This window comes from Crocodylus siamensis, chromosome 5 (genome assembly GCF_052110815.1).
Source record: "Crocodylus siamensis isolate JL-2025a chromosome 5, ASM5211081v1, whole genome shotgun sequence".
Taxonomy (NCBI): Eukaryota; Metazoa; Chordata; order Crocodylia; family Crocodylidae; genus Crocodylus; species Crocodylus siamensis.
In genome coordinates, this window is record NC_143399.1 from 97,308,229 (window position 1) to 97,328,630 (window position 20,402).

The 20,402-nt window shown below is 44.5% G+C and overlaps 1 protein-coding gene across 1 annotated transcript in view; it reads right to left on the bottom strand.

The window, feature by feature from the left end:
• Window positions 1-20,402, bottom strand: part of MYO10 (myosin X) — a 98,594-nt gene that overhangs the window by 18,708 nt on the left and 59,484 nt on the right. The window contains exons 16-24 of the mRNA XM_090049903.1: window positions 20,146-20,252; window positions 18,916-19,128; window positions 18,567-18,606; window positions 17,296-18,198; window positions 14,856-14,979; window positions 13,043-13,286; window positions 10,220-10,315; window positions 3,119-3,212; window positions 1,785-1,840 (exon numbers count right to left, since the gene is read on the bottom strand). Coding sequence (XP_089906029.1) covers window positions 1,785-1,840; window positions 3,119-3,212; window positions 10,220-10,315; window positions 13,043-13,286; window positions 14,856-14,979; window positions 17,296-18,198; window positions 18,567-18,606; window positions 18,916-19,128; window positions 20,146-20,252 — 1,877 coding nt within the window. The remainder of the gene's footprint in view (window positions 1-1,784; window positions 1,841-3,118; window positions 3,213-10,219; window positions 10,316-13,042; window positions 13,287-14,855; window positions 14,980-17,295; window positions 18,199-18,566; window positions 18,607-18,915; window positions 19,129-20,145; window positions 20,253-20,402) is intronic.

Here is a 20,402-nt window from a genome sequence, read left to right on the forward strand (position 1 = left end):
TTATGTTTTTCACGAATTGCAGGGGGGAGGAGAGAGCAGAAGCGTCAGAGAAGCAAGAGAAAAAGTTACAGATAGCCAGGGTCGGAGTGACAAGGAGCATGGGAAAGCTATAGCACAAGAGATGAGACTGACGAACAGCAAGAGAGAATAGGGAAGGGAGGATCAGAAATGCACAGACGTGGTCAAGCTAAGTTTAGGCTGATGTGAAACATCTAGGAGAGATGACAGAGATGGGTGGAGATCTGGGGTTAGAGGGAGGGACATGGGTCAATATTCACGGGGAAGACAGCTAAGGTTAAGCCTGAAAAGAAGGGGGGGCTCTAGATACAGTGCAGTGAAACACTTGTAGGAGAGGAGAGATCTACAAAAAAGAGATGCTGAAGTTCAAAGGGGTGGAAAGAACTGAGAGAAGATAGTTTCAGATGCCAAGGAAGGATAATCTCACAGCGGCAAGCTGCGATTTGCAGCAAAGTACAACTCCATTCATAGTGCATTTATGAACACTGAGCCAAAGCAGTCTCAACCCAGTCCCTTGGTATATAAATTGAGTAACGGTTCATCACAAGGGGGAAAAGGCTAACTTTTGCCTCTTGCAGTTATAGGTGCCTGTTGTTTAAGCATCCAGATAGCTGACTGGAAGGCACAAATGCTATATTGTCCACATCAGGGAAGCGTCTGTTCCGTCTTTTTCACCTACTGCTGTTTCTATCTGGAAAACTGAAGTTTTTAAAAATTTGGTCCTTGAAACTGAATTAGAACAATTCTGTACTGGGAGCAAAATGGCCTAACACAACCCAATATTTCTTTTTCCTTCTCTGATCACTAATCCTAAGGAATGTAAAAAGTAAATGCCCATGCTTCCTAACATACCAAGTGGCAAGATTATGGTGAGAGTGCTCCCCACTCCCATCAAGGAAGGTCTGGTACCACGAGGCTGCTGCCAGGAATATCAAAATTTGTAAATGCCATGTTTTAAACCTAACAAACACTTTCCTTTTTTGAGCATTTGCTTCCTGGTGTTGCCATGTTTATAAAGTTTGAACGTAAAACTAGAATTGCCGGCAGTATTCAGATCTTGATAGGGCTGCGTGAAGCTATGAACTTTTTAGGGTAACTGCTGTGAACCATATTATTGGCATTCTGCATGGCAGACAGTAATCTTAATGCTCCAGCTAACGAGCATCTCAAAACAAGGTCACCTTTCTCTTTTGTGATGTGACAATCTCTCAATTTTTATACGCAAAAATGAAGAACATCCTGACCAGAGTTTTTCAGTGACAGTGAGTCTTTTCTAGTTTGGCAGCTTATCCCAAGGTCCTCTCTTTGACTCAGAAGAATCTGTCACCTAAAGTTTGTTACCAGAATACAACCTCCAAGAAAGGAAAAAGAAAATGCTACATATAGCAAGACTTTAATAGAAAACCTGTAGCCTTAACTGTTAGAAAGGGGGTGTATAAACTATGTCATTATTGTTCATCTCCTGCTTTCAGGATTCTAGGCAAGACTGAGGACTGATTATATGCTGCACCATGCAAGGGAGAAGTTTCATTCCTTTATGTAAGGGTAGACAGATAGAGTTCACAGCAGACCTGATGCAACTCCCCCCCTGCCCATGTTAACATCCCAATTTGGGATTTTCCAATGAGATATCAAAAATGTCAAGCACCAAAACAGTTTCACATGAGACTTGCCTGTAAAATTTAGAAAATGAAATTAAAAATATCTGAATGTAATGGGGAAGAGGGTTAAAAAACCCCCAAACAAAACAGAATATTAGAACTTACCGATCTGGGTTGTCAGAAGCACAGACAGAATCAATCAGCCCCACATCCAGTGTGCCCTGTGCAAAAACAGGTAAATACTGTACAACTATGGATGTAGGCACCCTTCCTCCTAAGCACTACAATTTGAAGGAAAAGAAACCAGGGGCTTAAGTAAAGAGATGCAGAAACACGCCATTTCTGGTAACGTTCACTGCATAGTTCAAAAAACATCCATCTTGCATGTGATGGAACTCAGTTACAATTTTAACTCAATTAGGAGTACCCTACAGTAAACACCATCCCCATACAACATTGCAATCCTGTGAAATCAGCTTCAAACAGAATCTAGATTTTTATTTGCCTCTGTTTCCTTGATCACTCTTTCTTAATCAAGTCAACTTTGTACCAGAATGTAGGTCCTTAAGAAAGAACAGAATGAATGGAACAGCCCAACTGAAGTGTTCCAGTACTGTTTTTATTTCAGTTGGTTTTTATTTCTTCACCAGTTAAATATTCCTTTGTAGCATTTCAAAGTCAAACACTGCACTGTTGCACATGTGCATAAGAATCTAATGGGGAAAACTGACTAAAACAAAAGAAATCAACAAATTCCCACCCCAGGGGTGGACCATGGAAAGGAATCAGAGTCCAGAAAAGGTACCAAGCAAATGTATATATACGCACTAGGGATTTGACTAGGGTCGGCTGATGCTTCTGCTGGGACTAAAGCCTAGCGGGTCTTCCCCTTCCACCCAGGGATGGACCAACTGCCAGATTTGGGATCAGGAACAAACTTTACCCCCTACGGTCACACTGGCATGGACTGCAGCAGGTTTTGGCTTCTTCTCTAGGTTGGGGCATGGCCCTCTTTACTGAATCTCTTAAGTATATGTTAACAACTCTTGCAGCAGTAGGACACTGACAGTGCCCTTGTCCCCCTGCTTTACCTGCAGTAGGTTAGGGTGTTCATGGTGTTTTTGGACAATATGCCTTGTAGCTGTGTGACAGGGTTATTTGTATACTTTTAGGAATAGGTTAGACAAGCACTTGCATGGGATGGCTGGGGGGAGAGGCAGGGGGGGGAGGGATGATCCTGCCTTGATCAAGGGATTGGACTGGATGGCCTTCTGGGGTCCCTTCCAACCTACTTTTTATGATTCTATGAAAATGCAAGTTAAAAATCTAGGTTTCACCATCCTGTTAGGAACACATCCTGCCCATTACAACGGGGTCCCAGCCCTGAGACCTCTAGGTACAGCCACCAGTATAACATTTGTAACACCTATAAGAAATAGTCAGTTCTCTAAAAATACATGCTTCTGGACTGGGCAGCTTCCCCCTGCTCCTGGACTTACCACAGCATTTTGTGGGTTTGCCTGCTCATCGTGCATCTCCCTGATCTCCTGTTCTGTGGAAGCGTGGACCTGACTCAGCACACTGAACCACTGGCTGTGGAAAGAACAGCAAATACCAGTGCAACCAAATGTTTCTGCACAAGGAGCCTTCCCATTATCTTTGCACTCTGTAGAGAAGTAACAGGTTCTACAGGTTTCCAAAACTGCCTCAGGGAGGATCCCTACTGTTAACAGTGTTAATAACAGCATGGCTTTCTGTCCACCAGTTCAAACAGCGCTAGAATACAAGAACTATCACCAGGATATCTGCATACCCACTCCTGCTCCAAAATGCTTGTTTTCCAGTCACAACCCCCTTCTCACCATGCAATTCTAAGACAAATACCTCCTGTAAACATATATCATCTCTGAACAAGTGACTTTATGCACTACTCGATGCTGTCCTTTCATGGAATTTGATAAAGTGAACTTGAGGTCACAAAAACTTGTGCTCTATATAGATCTCATTAGTTACTCTGTCTACAAGGTGTATACTTACCCTTTCCTCTGCCTGACTTCAGATTAACATGGCTAACCACCTCTCAAGCAAAAAATTCCTTTGTGTGCACAGATGTACTTGGAATACAAACAATAGTAGTCATGTAAAAGTTAGGGTTTTTTTTAAGTGATGTTCATATCTTAAATTATTCCTCATGTGCCAATTCTGTAATTGGGAATTTCTTATTATTACAAGTGCTTGAGATCTCATTCCTCATGGCCCCTGTACAATTTACCTGCCGTGTGTAATTCTGCTGCAGTATGAGAGGAGGTTTCCCAAACATCATTCTCTGAGAGATGAACTTGTCATTCAAATTAAAATCACCTGGGGCCAAGTTTTCAAAGGGGCCTCAACTCAACCTTTAAAATGGCCTCCTCCACTTTTTTTTTGGTGCCCATAGTTTGTCATGTAGAAGGCTGCATATACAATTGTGTGTGTGTAGGCTTATATTTAGAAGTGTTTTTCATGGAACCTAGATTCATAGATACCCTAGATTGGGTGGGAAGGGACCTCAAGAGATTATCAGGTCTGACCCCTACCCTGGGCAAGAAAGAGTGCTGGGGTCATATGATCCCAGCCAGATGCCTATCTAGCTTTCTCTTAAAGACCCCCAAGGTAGGGGAGAGCACCACCTCTCTTGGAAGCTCATTCCAAACTTTGGCCACAATCATCGTGAACAAGTTTTTCCTGATGTCTAGCCTAAATCTGCTCTCAGTCAGTTTGTGACCATTGTTCCTTGTTACCCCAAGAGCATCTCTGATCCCTTGCTGCGCCCCCCTAATGAATTTGTAGGTGGCCACAAGATTACCTCTCAGCCTTCTCTTGTGGAGGCTGAAGAGGTCCAGGTCCCTTAGTCTCTCCTGATAGGGCTTGGCCTGTAAACCTGTAACCATATGAGTGACCCTCCTCTGTCCATACCTATTGCAACTGAAAATGGCAGTGCATAGGAAGTGCCAGATTTCCATAACTATAGAAACATTTGGAAACTGGACTTTTTCCAACAGCCCTAGAGAGGCTGGGAGGTAGAAGACTGTCATTGGAGGTAGGGGGCAGTATCCTGACAGACAATGTTTTAGCTAGTGGCACTGATAAAATGGAAATAGGGAGTGAAAAATAACACAGGTTTTGATCCAGAACTTTTGACAACTGGGACGAAGCTGAGAATTTGTTTAGTGTTAAAGTCCTTCAAATAGCTCTGCACAAAACACCTGGATCTCCAAGAGAGATTACTTTCCTTCTAGTTCTATGTTTACACTCAAAGAGCAGAGGTATCCCAAGGGTGGGGTTTGGCAGAAGCAATTCTCCAAGAAGAGTTGCCAAGTTGAGAATGAAACATTTCAAACCTAAGAAATCTCTCATGGTTTCCACCCAGTCATAGGTCAGCCAAGGTTCACTCAGAACTCAGCATCAGCTCCAAGTTAAGCAAGAATTCTGCTGAACATGCCCCAAGCCTTGATAATATCTGAAACTAGGTAAAATGGTTTCTACTTTTAGCCTTGGAAGTTCAACCATAGTGTCTAGTAGCAGCCCTACCTGACAGAGCATGATTCCATTACTTTTGAGCAGCCTGTGGCCAGTACTCAGAGCAACACTGACAGGCTGCAAAGTATGCCATTTAAAAAGTTTCCATACCACACGCGAGATCAGTTTGCCTAAGGGGAGAACACTGTTTAGACTGCTTTATTTGATTTAATTGGATCCTGCATTAAAGGAAGGAATTCTGGATAGCCTAAGTAGCTGATCCAGATTTAATCAGCAAACAAACCATTACAGATCCAATTTCTAACTGTTCTAAACACCAAGGGCTCTGCTGACTCCAAAAAATCATCACATGTCTCCCACTTGAATTAAAGGTATCTTAGAATGATAGTGTACTGTGGAAAGTAAAACAAGGAAAATACCAGCAGGAGATGGCTTCATCTGGAATATACGTGGTATGTATACTAAACACACACTGAGACTGTAGTTAATTATCTTTTGTGTTTTGGAAAAAAGTAGAAATCTGTGAGGACATGAAGGCCCTTATCTTTGGCAAATTTCAAGCTGACAACTCCATGGAGCCGTTATGAGAATATGAAGAGCAATTTAATTAAAAAAAACCTAACTTTTAACTGGATCTTTTGCCTTAAATTTGACTCCCTCATGTAAAGTGGTGTTTTCGTCGATCCTCCCAGTCTCGGGCTATGGGCTGAGGAGGGAGAGGAGGATCCACGCGGTGAACCAAAGACTGCGGTGCTGGTGTTATCGGGAAGGCTTTGGCTTCCATGACCACAGCCCGCTCTTTGGAGAGAGAGGCAGCGAGCTGCTGGGAAGAGATGGCCTCCACCTCTCTTCCCCTGGGGAGGAGGCTCTTCTCAGCCAGGCTGGCTGACCTGCTCCACCGGGCTTTAAACTAAGGCCGCTGGGGGATGGGGGGACTACTGCCCCTGCTGGCCTGCTGGACGGCCCTTGCAAAGCCAGCGGACCAAGGCACTTAAGGGGGCACTTAAGGGAGCCCACCCCTGCCCCAGCCCTGGCACAATATGTGGGCAAGGCAAGAGCCCCCAAGGGCACACTTGCCTGCCTGTACACTAATGCCAGGAGCCTGGGCAACAAGCAGGACGAGCTCGTCCTCCTGCTCAGTGCGAAGAAATATGATGTCATTGGGATAACGGAAACCTGGTGGGACTCCACCCATGACTGGACCACGGGTATAGAGGGCTATACCCTATACAGAAGGCATCATGTTGACAAAAGGGGCGGGGGTGTAGCTCTCTATGTGAAGGAAAGCTACATGTCCCTGCAAGCTGATGTTGGCGACCGGCATGGACAGCTAGAGACCCTCTGGGTAAAAATTCGTGGGGAATTCGGCACAGGGGACAACGGTGGGAGTCTACTACAGACCTCCCACTCAAAGTCCCGAGCTTGACCAGGAGTTCGCCCGGGAACTGACTGAGGCCGCTTGCTCCAGGACCTTGGTTGTCATGGGTGACTTCAATTACCCGGACATCTCGTGGGAAGATCACTCAGCTAAATCTGAGCGGGCGCAAAGCTTTCTCTCGTGTGTGGATGACCTCTACCTGACTCAAGAAGTCTATGGGCCAACGAGAGGCAAAGCGCTGCTTGACCTGGTACTGGCTACGGGGGATGACCTAATCGGTGACCTAGTGATCGATGTGAAGTTGGGTGACAGCGACCACGAGCTGATCACCTTCACCATCCTCCGTAAAGCTGGCAAGTCAGTCAGCAACACAGAAGTCCTTGACTTCAGAAAACCCGACTTTGACAAGCTCAAGAGGCTAGTCGGTCAGGCCCTCAGGGACCATGACCGCAGGGAGATGGGAGTTCAAGAAGAGTGGTTGCTTCTCAAGGAAGCGATCCTCAGTGCACAAGCTAAATCTATTCCAACACGGAGGAAAGGCAGCAAGAAGGCACAGCAGCCCCCCTGGCTCTCCAGAGACCTAGCGGACCTACTGTGGCTAAAAAGGAAAGCCTACAAAGGATGGAGGATGGGATTCACCTCCAAGGAGGATTACTCTGTGCTGGTCCGGTCCTGCAGGGAGCAAACCAGGAAAGCCAAGGCTGCGACTGAACTCCAACTAGCTTCAGGCATCAAGGACAACAAAAAGTCCTTTTTCAGATATGTGGGGAGCCAGAGGAAAAGGAAGGGCAATGTTGGACCCCTGCTAAACCAGATGGGGCAACTGACAACTGACGCCCAGGAAAAAGCCAACCTCTTAAATAGGTACTTTGCGTCAGTCTTTCATCAGTCACATGGGATGCCCATGCCTGCTATGGGACAGGGAAATCTGGGTGAGGGGAATCCCCTACCCTCCATCAATGCTGACCTCGTGAAGGAACACCTTGAGAAGCTGATACCTTCAAGTCAGCTGGCCCTGACAATCTGCACCCCAGGGTACTCAAGGAGCTGGCGAGCGTCATAGCCCAGCCCCTGGCACGGATCTTTGAAAACTCCTGCAACTCTGGTGTAGTGCCAGAAGACTGGAAGAAGGCCAATGTGGTGCCGATCTTCAAGAAAGGGAGGAGAGTGGATCTGGCTAACTACAGGCCCATTAGCATGACTTCTATCCTGGGGAAGATCTTAGAAAAGTTTATTAAGGAGGCCATCCTTGAGGGACTGGCCCAGGCTAACATCCTAAGGGATAGCCAGCACGGGTTTGTTGCGGGTAGGTCTTGTTTGACCAATCTCATTTCCTTCTATGACCAGGTGACCTATCACCTGGACAAGGGAGAAGAGATTGATGTCATATATCTTGACTTCAAAAAAGCTTTTGATCTGGTATCCCATGATCACCTCTTGGCCAAACTGCCCAGTTGTGGCCTTGGCTCCACCACGATCCGCTGGCTGGGAAATTGGCTTTGTGGTCGGACCCAGAGGGTTGTGATTGATGGCAGTCACTCATCATGGTGCCCTGTGACCAGTGGGGTCCGTCAAGGCTCTGTCCTGGGACCCATACTGTTCAACATCTTCATTAACGATGTGGACATGGGAGTCAGGAGTGGACTGGCCAAGTTCGCCGATGACACCAAACTTTGGGGCAAAGCATCCACGCCAGAAGATAGGCGGGTGGATCCAGGCTGACCTGGACAAGCTCAGCAAATGGGCAGACGAGAACCTGATGGTGTTTAACACCGATTAATGCAAGGTTCTCCACCTTGGGAGGAAAAACCTGCAGCATCCTTATAGGCTCGGCAGTGCTACGTTGGTTAGCACTACAGAAGAAAGAGACTTGGGGGTCATCATTGACCACAAGATGAACATGACCCTCCAGTGTGATGCTGCAGCTAGGAAAGCGACCAAAATGCTGGCGTGCATCCATAGATGCTTCTCGAGCAAATCCCGGGACGTCATTCTCCCCTTGTACTTGGCCTTGGTGAGGCCACAGCTGGAGTACTGCGTCCAGTTTTGGGCTCCACAATTCAAAAAGGATGTGGAGAAGCTTGAGAGAGTCCAGAGGAGAGCCACGCGCATGATCAGAGGTCAAGAAAACAGATCTTACGATAATAGGCTGAGAGCCATGGGACTCTTCAGCCTGGAAAAGCGCAGGCTCAGGGGTGATCTGATGGCCACCTATAAGTTTATCAGGGGTGACCACCAGGATCTGGGGGAACGTCTGTTCACCAGAGCGCCCCAAGGGATGACGAGGTCGAACGGTCACAAACTCCTGCAAGACTGTTTCAGGCTGGACATAAGGAAGAATTTCTTTACTGTCCGAGCCCCCAAGGTCTGGAACAGTCTGCCAGCGGAGATGGTTCAAGCACCTACATTGAACACCTTCAAGAGTAAATTGGATGCTTATCTTGCTGGGATCCTATGACCCCAGCTGACTTCCTGCCCTTTGGGCAGGGGGCTGGACTCGATCTCCCGAGGTCCCTTCCAGCCCTAATGTCTATGAAATCTATGAAAGTCTCTAAATATATTTCTGGAAAGCTCAAAAATCGATGTAGACTATAAGGAACAGCCTTTAATCTGCTGCCATCTTTTGAAATGAAGTTCATCTCCCCCTGAACCTATAGGATCAGGGCCTTATCTTGGACAACTTGCAGTAGGTCACGTGGATCACAGACAGTAAAGGGGCCAATAAACACAAAGTGGTGGGAGAAGTGGCTGAAGGAACTCAGTCCCCTGTACAAACATTCAGGGGTTGTCACAGGACCATGCTGGGAAGCCACACAGTCAGCTCCTCTGCAAGCGCCATGCTGCCACTGGCAGGCCTTCTGCTGGCTTCACACTCGCAAAGGATCTTGGAATCATTATCGATGCCAAAATGAACATCGGCCGGCAGTGTGCGGATACGATCAGGAAGGCCAACCGTACCTTGTCATGCATCCACAGATGCACCTCGAGCAGGTCCAAGGAGGTGATCCTCCCCCTCAATGAACACTGGTCAGGCCGCAGTTGGAGTATTGTGTCCGGTTCTGGGCACTGCACTTCAGGAGGGATGTGGACAACATGGAGAGGGTCCAGAGGAGGGCCACTCACATGATGAGGGGGCAGCAGGGCAGGCCCTACGAGGAGAGGCTATGGGACCTTAACCTGTTCAGCCTCTACAAGAGAAGGCTGAGGGGTGATCTAGTCAGGGGCCTCTTACAAACTAGTCAGAGGGGACGAGCAGGCATTGGGGGAGTCCCTGTTCTCCCGACCACTACCAGGACTGACTAGAAATAATGGTCACAAACTAGCAGAGGGTAGATTCAGACTAGATATCAGGAGGTGCTACTTCACTGTCAGGATGGCTAGGATCTAGAACCAACTTCCAAGTGAAGTGGTGCTGGCTCCTACCCTGGGAGTCTTTAAGAGGAGGCTAGGATGAACACCTTCCTGGGGTCGTTTGCCCCCAGTACTTTTTCTTGCCATGGCAGGGGGTTGGACTTGATGATCTGCTCAGGTACCTTCTGACCCTACCAACTATGACTGGAGCAGTTTTTCAGACAGGGGATTAACAGCAGTGTATTTAATATTGCTGGCCAATATTTTCATAGACTTCATGGAAAAGGCTGTCAGCACTGCTGCCAGCAAGAGTTAGATGAGTAGGAAATGGAAAGATTAATGATTTCCTTACCTTGCATCCTCAGGAGACTCAGCAATCAAGTGGTAAATCCTGTCAGCCATGATTAGATCAATCCCATTCTCCTTACCAGTATTATCAACAATCTCCCTGGAATGGATGCAAATACCAGAATTAACACTACTAGGCAGGAAAATACCCTTCTGAGAGAACTGGAAACTCTAATACTTAATGCAACTACTCACTTCACTTACTGCAATTCACTTTCAAGATTTGTAATGCAGGCTGCAGTTTCTTAAACCATTACCAGTTCACCAAAAATGTCTGCAGTGTCCACTGTCCAAGTAACTCATGCTCAAGCAAGTTAAGAGGCTTCACTTTTAGACTTTGCCCTTCCTTGGTCATTGTAAAGACATCTTTTACTAAGAAGTAAGAATTGAAGGAAAAGTATTATCTATCAGACAGAAAGAAAGCAGAGAGCCCTTCCAAAGGGAAAGCCTATGTTGAAAGGAGATTTAGGAACATAAGGAAAGCAAGCCAGATGTTCCAAAAATCACTCTACTTGAGTTTTTGGATACCCAGCAGAAGACATTTTAAAGAAGCTGGATATTCACAACCTGTGGATCAACTCTGAAAATTCAAAACTCTCTAGCATGTCACTTTAATACTATAGCACCACCAAAATTATTAGCCACAGAGGGCAAGATTTTCAATGAGTTATCCATGTTACACCAACTTCAGATATTCTGAGGCAACATAAAGACTTTTCAAAGCTTAAATTTTGTCGTCTCTTTTCCTTTCTACTGCTTTATCCTGTTTGTGTACTGTTAACAGGGGAAAATAAACAATGCTATTCTCATTAATCTCTTGGATATCCCAATATTTGGTGCATGTGATTTACCCTCATTCCCATTAAATCTTCATTTAAAATGATACCTTTTTTCCCTTTTGCTCATTTCCTCTTTACTATGATACTCCCTCAGTATTTGGCTCTTTAGGTAGTACAAGTGAAGCAGCACAAGGTTTCATCTTGACTAAGGCTCTTAAAAATGGAACAGTGAAATATTTTAAACTGCATACTAATTTTTAAGAATCTGTTCACTGAATGTTAAACAAACCCTTCCAGTTCTGGATTCAAAACCACAAAAGCTATATTTTATTTTACACAAATGACTTCTTAGATAAAAGCATGGATTTTTTTATTTCACATACTTAGACATATTTGGTTTTCTATTTGATAATGCTTACTGAGTTCATTTTAGGTTTAAAATACAGGAAACCCTCACTATTCATGGGTTCGGCATTTGCAGTTTCAAATATTTGCGAATTCTGAACCCGCATTTTAAATACTATTTATACACTTACAGGAGCTCCACGCTTGCTGCCACTGGGCTCCTGCCACCGGGCTCCCATGGATTTCGCTATTCACATGTACCACAAAAACATATCCCCTGTGAATGATGAGGGTTGCCTGTGTATGCTTTGCAGTTTAGCTTCAAAAGAAAGGAGCTTATTGCTAAGGTCACCCTTCATGAAGAGATACTCTAACATAATTTAGCAACAAGAAGTTAATTTTGCTAGGCACATAGAGGATTGGATTAAACAACTGGCATGGTGTATGTGACCCAGAATCACGTTCAATAACAGTGAAAAGCTTGTAAGAATCCATAGCTTAAATTCAGGGATTTATTATGACAGCTACTATGATGGCAAATCTGAACATGCTCACACAGATTGATCCAAAGCCCGAAGTCAATGGAAGACCTCCAATTTATTTCATGATGTTCTGAATCAGGCCCAGAGAAAAATGGAACCACTTCATAAAGAAACAATAATCTGAGTTTATGGTTTAGACTCAAAAAGTTAGTAACCAACTCTAATCAACAATCTTGGCTCAGGACAAGCAGAAAAAATGGGAAAAGGTACTGGAAATGTATCCCAGCATGTACTAGCAGAGCCACATGGCGCAGCATAGATGTACTTCCACACAGATCTGTGACTAGCCTGGACTACCAGTCTCTGATTTTCAAGCCACAGAGATAATCCAAACTTTTACAATGTATTGGAAACTTAGTTGAGAAAGGAAAGGCACTCGCCTTTCAAAAACCTCTCTTAGTTCATGCTTGGAGGGGCTTAGAGTTGCGAAATTCATTAAACAATCTGTACCAGGTAATTGTACATACGCCTCTTCTAAATTCTTCAAGTGCTGCAGGGAAGTTGTAACAATTTCCAAATGAGAATCAATGAAAGCTGCCCAAGAAAAATCACCATGCACTGTTGTGAAAACTATCTGGGATTGGAATGGGTTTGAGAATCTCCCAATAAATCTGGAATATCGTAGAATGGTTATAACCCCTCCATGGTAAAAACTGAAACTAACTTGCTTAATCTGAGGAAACTGGTTTGGCTAGAAAAGTGCCACATTTACACAGAAGACAAAGCATGGCAGTGTAGTTCCAAACCTCCCTGAAAAAATGTGAGACTTGGACCCACTGTATATTTAACACACTAATGGCCCACTGTCTAGCTTATCCACTGCTTCTCCCACTCACTCTATACCAGGCTTCCCTGTGATTGAACACTTGGCAGCAAGTCCCAAGATGACCAGTGTACTGGGCAGGGGCAGCACTCAAGTCTCAGATAAAAAGTATGTACTTATATTACAGACAGGATTTTCACAAATGCTCAGCACAGGCATGCTTCTGGGAAAGTCTCTGTTGATTGCAGTAGGAGTAAGCTAATATAGGGTCCTTTCAAAATCTGCCTCCCCACACATGTGCATGTTTGTACACAGTGGAATAAATGGGAATTGGCACTTTTCTGGATTAAGCCTTAAGTGCTGATGAAAAGCAATATTCAGAGGGATGATGAACCTACTTGGCTGTCCGGACATCAATGGTACCCTTTAGCTTTTCTTCACTGTCGTTTTCAAAGTACATCAGCCTGGACTGCCGGAGAACAAACCAGCGTTTCTTCCAGTTTCTCCTGGAGAGCGTAGATGACCCACCCCCCTTCTTGTGCAGCCAGCCCTGTTTAAGTGCTTCCTGCTTGGAACGGAACCACAAGAAAGTCTCATCTTTCAGGACACACCAGCGTCTCTTCCATATGTTCATTAAACCACCTGGCACCAAAGACAGAGATTATCTTGCAGACAGTTAAATTAAAACAAACACAAATCAAAGGATAAAGGAAAACAGAGGCTGAATCATGCTGGTGTCAGGAAGGTGCTGACCAATCACCAAAATAAGAAAATGGTCGTCTTTATGTTGATAAATTATAAACCTGAAGGCTTTGTTTTTATGCGCAGCTTAAGGCCACTTCAAAGTAGCCTGAGCAGTGGAAAGGGGCCTGAATATAAATGAGAATCAGTCCTCTTAAAGCTTACTGGTAGCTGAAAAACTTTTCAATATATATTTAAACTTACAAATGGGGGAAAAAAACAAACTTGAAACACTCAAAGTTGCTATGAGTTAAAAATGGAAACCCTGGCAAAACTGAGGAATTGCCTACTCTGAAACTTCCTATGCTGGTATATTTAAACCAACATAATCCTCTTAGTGTGAACATACTTGTATCAGTATACAAGTGCTTATAGCCACATAAGGACTTTTACCAGTATAACTATACTGGCACAATAAATAAATAAATCATTCCCCTGGCCAACATTTATTAAACTAGAATTTTAATTGCCGACCATGGCATGAAGTGAAAACATACAATATCAAAGACGCCCCCTTTCATGCCTCCCTGCCCAATTCCCCACTAATAATTATCACGCTATCCCTACCCCAAGCCAAGTAGGAAGTATAGTATGGATGACCACAAGCCTGCTAAGCAGAATGGAATACAACTTAGAGACTAGTGTCACTTTTGGTGGAGAAATCAAGATTCACAACCAGGAAGCCCCCCAAATAGGATCTTGCCTCCATCTCTCTTACTGCTCTGCAATACAGGCCCTCTTGATCACTTAGGGCCAATCCAAAGCATACTGAAGTCAACAGAACTGGCCCCCCGATGGGTTTGTCTATTTAAGATATATGCCTACATTGCTCTGGACTGTGCGAGGTGGAGCTGCCATTAAAGTACATTCTGCTCACTCTCACCTGTTCCACTTGCACCGAATGCTGAAAAAAATGCCACATAGCCACCAGTGCAGAAGTGCTTGGTGTGCCCAACATCACTTCAACAGGCACACTTCTGACTGAGAGCAGCAGGGCATATGCCAAGCAGCAGGCACATAGGGTTTTTTTCAGTATTTGGTGCATGTGAAGCATGAGTGAGTGGGCAGGGTATGTTTTTCTGGCAATATTCACTTGCATGGTTAAGGGGCTGTCTCTCCTTTACATCTAGTACAAAACTGGCTTTCCAGCCTGCCCTAACTGTACTTGAGAACGTACTTAGTTTTTCACAAGACAGTGAAGATATAATGTGAAATGGAGGCAAGGTACAAGTAATGAAGCTGAGCTTCCCAGCCAATGACCCTTTGCAGAAGAAGAGCTAAACAAACTCTGCCCAACAGGGTAGAGACTTTGCAATAGAAGCCTAATTTCAGAATGGCTCTTTTCAGATTCTTCCATCACCCCTTAAGAAGCCCCCTAAAAACAGGGCTGCTAGAGTGGAGTAGTAATTGTATTAGCAAAGAGGAAAGAACTAGTGAGATTTCTGAACACCCTGGGTCTTTATTCTGTACCTTTCATGTATAGAAAGCTGTGGAAGTAGGGCAGGCTAACGCAGCTGTAGACTGAATCCCTCCGATAAGAGAGCTCATCATCTGTATCAAACCTGGAGTCAAAATCTTCTTCACTGTCTTCAAACTGGGGAAGAAAGGAGATGAGGTGAGATGAACATGCAAGGAGGAGTGGGAACACACACACACACACACACACACGGAAAAAACTTTTCTCTATACACCTCTAGATCAGTTGGCTCTTAGAAGGTTTTTATTTTCTCTGTTCCCCCCAGTACTGGAAAACCCGTGTCTCTTGTGGTGAAGGGAAGACGTACCAGCAACAAGGAAGAAAGAAACCAGAGCAGGCAGGGCCTCTGGGAATAGCACTTGCTCTTCTCCTTGTTCCCACGTGAGTGGGATTTTTAGCCTGAGGAGTTTGTTTTCTCACATGCCGACAGCTTCATTTTGGAGCTGACAGATGGGAACATTGGGTGGGACGTTCAAAACCTTCTGAGTGAGCTCAGTGCCTAACTTCCATTGATGTAACTGTCCAGCTGAGGCACATTAGACAACACCTTGCACTAACCTGAACAGTGTGACTTGTTCTGGAATTTCTCCACCAAAAGAAGCCTCCTATGTGTCCTGGAATAAAGGCAAAGGTATAGCCTCTTCTCCGACCTCATTCCCCACAGATTAGTGGCCAAGTCCTTCTCAGGCCCACATGCATTTTAATTTAGCACTTAGAATCTATTCGTGAAAAAATGCTGAATGGTCATCATTCCCACAGGAATCAGTGGAAGCAGAGCATGCTCAGCATCTCACAGCCTGTGTCCTCTGCTGATTGGTTACCTTCTCTAACAAATGTTATGGAAAAACTTTGCAGCTGTTAAGGGAAGGTGTCCTTTACAAGGGGGAGGAGCTGGGGGACATTTCTTCCCCAACTGCTCAAAGGCTATGCCAAACACCCAGGTTAGAGGGTTTTAAAAAATTAAAGATATATGTTGAATCCTTAGGTATGGGGCAACTTCCAATTCAAGTAATCAGCAGTTGGCCAAGTTCCTAATCTGGTTCCAAATACAGAAGGAAACAGGAATGGTCTTGAGTCAAAACTGCCGAAATGTAGTACAGGGGTAATAAGCAGTTGTTCACCTGGACACCTGAGAAAGGCTAGGGTATAAAATAATCCAACTAACACCAGGCCAGTTAATGTCTCCTTTTATCAGAGAAGGAACTTGGTTTCTATCTTGTTCCACACATCCCCCTCCTGGCTGAAAGCTCCATATCCTACTCCTCCTTTTCTATCCTCCCTGAAGGCTTTTCTTGTCTACCACAGGATGAACCTTCCACAAACATCCAGCATGAAAGAAAAACCAAATGAGGACCACAGAAATTAAAATAGGAGTAAAAAAATCATTCCTTTGATGGCATTTATTGCCTGACCCTTAGTAGCCAGATGTAGTGATACTACTGCTTTCACAATCAGTCAATATTTGTATATTTTTCATGGCTGCTGCTCTCCAGCATGACAGCAGCTTTCATTTGTTTCTTCTCCCAAATGTAAACTGTGTGTGTTCCACATATTTATTGGAGATGAAATCAAACTCTTTCAAGAGATTCATGTTGTGGAGAAGAAAGGGACTCAAAACCTCCAGCATGTTGGAAGGACAGCCATGAAAAAGCACCTTCAACAGAAGAGAAAGTAAGAATCGCAAGAATTCAGATTCAATCAAATGAACATTTGCCATCAGATGAGATTACTGTGGACATAGAAGTTTTGTGTGTCACGAGGATTTCTGCAAGCAGTTTTTTCCAGAATATTTCACTCCGCATATACAGCTAAATCCTTTTGCATCAAAATTATTTCCACCTCCCTTGTACAGAAATCCATTCATGGGCCACATCCTAGTCTATGCTTGGAATTGCTGGTTAAAATTAACAGGCAGTTCTGCACCTAAAATGGATGGAAGGTTATTATACTGTAACTAGGAATGTAGTTCACATATAATTGGTCTGTGTATTTCCAGTGCATCTAGTCCAATACATCCAGATGCCAGTTGATGACTATGTCCAAATTCAAATTATATATAAGTTGCACACTCTCAGGGGAAGACACAGCAAGTAGAGTTAGTGCTTTTACTTTTAAAGGGAAAAAAATAACTATCAATTTAGCTGAACAGATGCATAATGCAAGCGTCGAACGGTCACAAACTCCTGCAAGACCGTTTCAGGCTGGACATAAGGAAGAATTTCTTTACTGTCCGAGCCCCCAAGGTCTGGAACAGTCTTTCAGCGGAGGTGGTTCAAGCACCTACACTGAACACCTTCAAGAGTAAATTGGATGCTTATCTTGCTGGGATCCTATGACCCCAGCTGACTTCCTGCCCTTTGGGCAGGGGGCTGGACTCGATGATCTCCCGAGGTCCCTTCCAGCCCTAATGTCTATGAAATAAAACATACTCACAGAGGACTGGGCTCCTTCAGAGCTAAACCTGTATGCTCCAGAGCTGTTGTATGTCCCCACAGAACACCGGTAGTCAGGAGACCACTGGCTACTGTGAGAATTGGAAAAAGTCACACTGCTGCCAGAAGTGATGGCACCATCTTCATAATCATCCTGGTCATAATCATAGTCCCCATCGGCAGAAATCAGTTCCACAGAGTTTTGGGGTTGGCAGGACACGTTTTCTGGCATGCAGTATGTAGATTCACCACTTGAAGAATTGTGGAGGCTGAGGGAGTCATGACTGGAAGGAATCAGCATGGCGTTGCTCGCCACAGGGCTGGCTGGCACCACTGCGTCATTCATATAGGGATCTTCTTCTGAGGAGTCATCACTCGTCCGAATACCACTTGTCCTCTGATCAGAATGGCCATGCTCACTTGGATTGGGTGAATCCTTAAATGCATCATCATCAGCATCAAAGCCCTCATCCACCTCCTCTTCTGGGTATGGCTGGCTAAAGTTAAAGTTGGGCTTATCACTGCAGGGATTCCCAGTCAATTCACCATGCTCAGCAGAATATCCATTGCCCGCAGAAAGTGACCTCTCGATGTTTCGGACGCATTCATCAATTTCATCAAAGTTTAGTGACTCCAGAAACTCCTGAGCTGCTCGGCATGCCTCATCCTCAAGGCGCCTGAGCTCCTCGTCTCGGAGCTGCTGCAGCCTCTGTAAGGAAGCCTCAGTTAGGGACAGCTCCTGCTGCTCCTTCATGCGTTGCAAGTCTTCAATCTCCTTCTCCAGGCGCAGGATCTCTTCCACCTGCTTGTTTTCTTTCTGTTTCTCCAGCTCTTGCTTCAGCTCTGCTTCCTTCTGGGCTTCTTGCCTGGCTGCCAGCTCCTGCTGCTTTCTCTCTTCTTCAGCCTGCATTTAGAAAACAAAAAACTCAACATTCCTTATTTTCTGTTGCTAATGCACCATAATCCTTGCATGCTATTTATTCACAAGGCTCACTCCTCTCCATGTAAGATGATGAAGTGAAAGTGTTATGACATTTACCCACAGACATTTGAAAGCTCACCCCTAAGCACATGGTTCACAGTCCTTGCCAGAAACTAAATGAAGCGTGATGTGAAAGAAATCCCCATGCAAACAACTATATCAAGTTTCCTTTTGCTTCACCTGCCAACTCCAGCAATAAGTTCAGTCTAACTGCCATGGATGCCTTTTTCTTTTTAAATGGTTGGGATGAGATATAAATAAATAGATTGGATCAACACAATATCATTTACCTGCTGGGCAAGATGTTCTGCTTCCAGCCTTTGTCTTTCCCTGAAAGGGGAAGGAAAAATATTAACAAAAATAGGTGAGGAAAAAGAATCCTACACTAGGGAATAGCAGAATTTTCAGAGGTAATGTGCTACACACAAGTGGTAGCCCAAAATAAAGCCACATAGAATACCATCTCCCCTTGCCAGAGCATGTGAATGTGCAAAACCCACTCAGGTTACACATCTACCTTTCAACCTCATGGGTAAAGCTTTATGAAACCTTTCATTTTTTTATTTGAAGTGAAGGCTATTTTGCATGAAGCCTGAGATGACCCCTTCAGATGCATTCAAATATCTAGACACATTATACCTTTCCTCCTCCTCTTCCCTCCTCTTCTCTTCCTCTTTCCTCCTCTTCTCCTCCAGCAGCTGTCTGTATATACGTCGAGCAGTCTGGCCTCGCCACTGCTTCTGGAAGACTATGGCTGCTTTCTTCAGGCGAAGGAATGCCCTCCTAAGGAGGAATGCTCTGTAGTTCTTCTGTATCACCACCACATAGTGAAGCACCTTCCTATACTGCTTTCTGAAAGTCAGAAGGCATGTCTTTGTAAATAGAGTCTGACAAAGCATCTAATCGAGATTTCTACATAATCAAGATAGTAAAAAGGACAGGAAGCTTTAACTCTGGTGTTGTGACAGTCCTCCCATTCTGGCTTGTCTTATCTCTCCCTAGGATACAGACAAGGTATTTTTGTGAGAAGGTTAGCTGTATTTTCACTAAGTAACAAGGAGACATTGTTAGAAACTAAAGCAGTTTTTGATATATATCCTGCACTTGTGAAAAGAAAAAAAAAAGTCACGGACAGCACGGTAGTTTTATTCTTATAAAAGTCTCTGGTTATTCTATATGACATATTGTTCAGAAAATATGGACAGGACTGATATGCACATGAAAAGAAATGACCTCATTATGCAAACAACTACTGAGCTGTCCTCTACAGAGAACAGAAGTAAACAGATGGGACGTACTACCCTGACTAATGCATGATGTATGGGAACTAGGTAAGCAAATAAAACACCGTGATTTAGTCACCAAATTTCATTGCTTCTTAGGAAAGCACCATAAAATGATTAGTTCTTTTTGCCTTTTTTCCTCTTTCTGCAAAGTGACCCTCAGATGGTATAAATTAAGATTTTCATAGATTTCATAGACATTAGGGCTGGAAGGGACCTCGGAAGATCATAGAGTCCAGCCCCCCCGCCCAAAGAGCAGGAAGTCAGCTGGGGTCATAGAACTGATATAACCCACTGACATAGCCAAGGGACTCTGGGCTTAGTCCTATGATGCCATTACAAGGCTGGACTTCCTTGCCTGGTTTGTATCTTCCACAATCTGATGTTTTTACTATTAAACGTAACTAAAGCCACTTTTTGTTTTACTTTAAAGGACTGACACAAGGCAAATCAGCAAGATTTCTGCAGCCATTGACAGGACCTGGATGCCCAAGTACCATAACAACTTTATGTTTAGCGATCACTTCCAGTGGAGAGAATCATTAGCCCACACTTTCCCAGTTAACATTCCCACACAGCTACATACCGTGCCATGTGGCCCAGGATGTGTGCTCGGATTGTCATGGCTGCCTTAGTGACTTCTACCTCTCGCTGTTTCTCCAGCTTGTGTTCCAAAGACTCCCGGAGAAAGACCTAGGTGAGAAAAGTGCTGACTTAAGTGCTCCAGTCCCCAGACCGCTGCTGTGTCATACAAAGGGTTGAAGGGATAGGGAACATCATGGACAGCCTCTCTGTCATTGACAGGAGTTCAGAATCCAGTATAGGTTTCCATTAAAAAGAGAG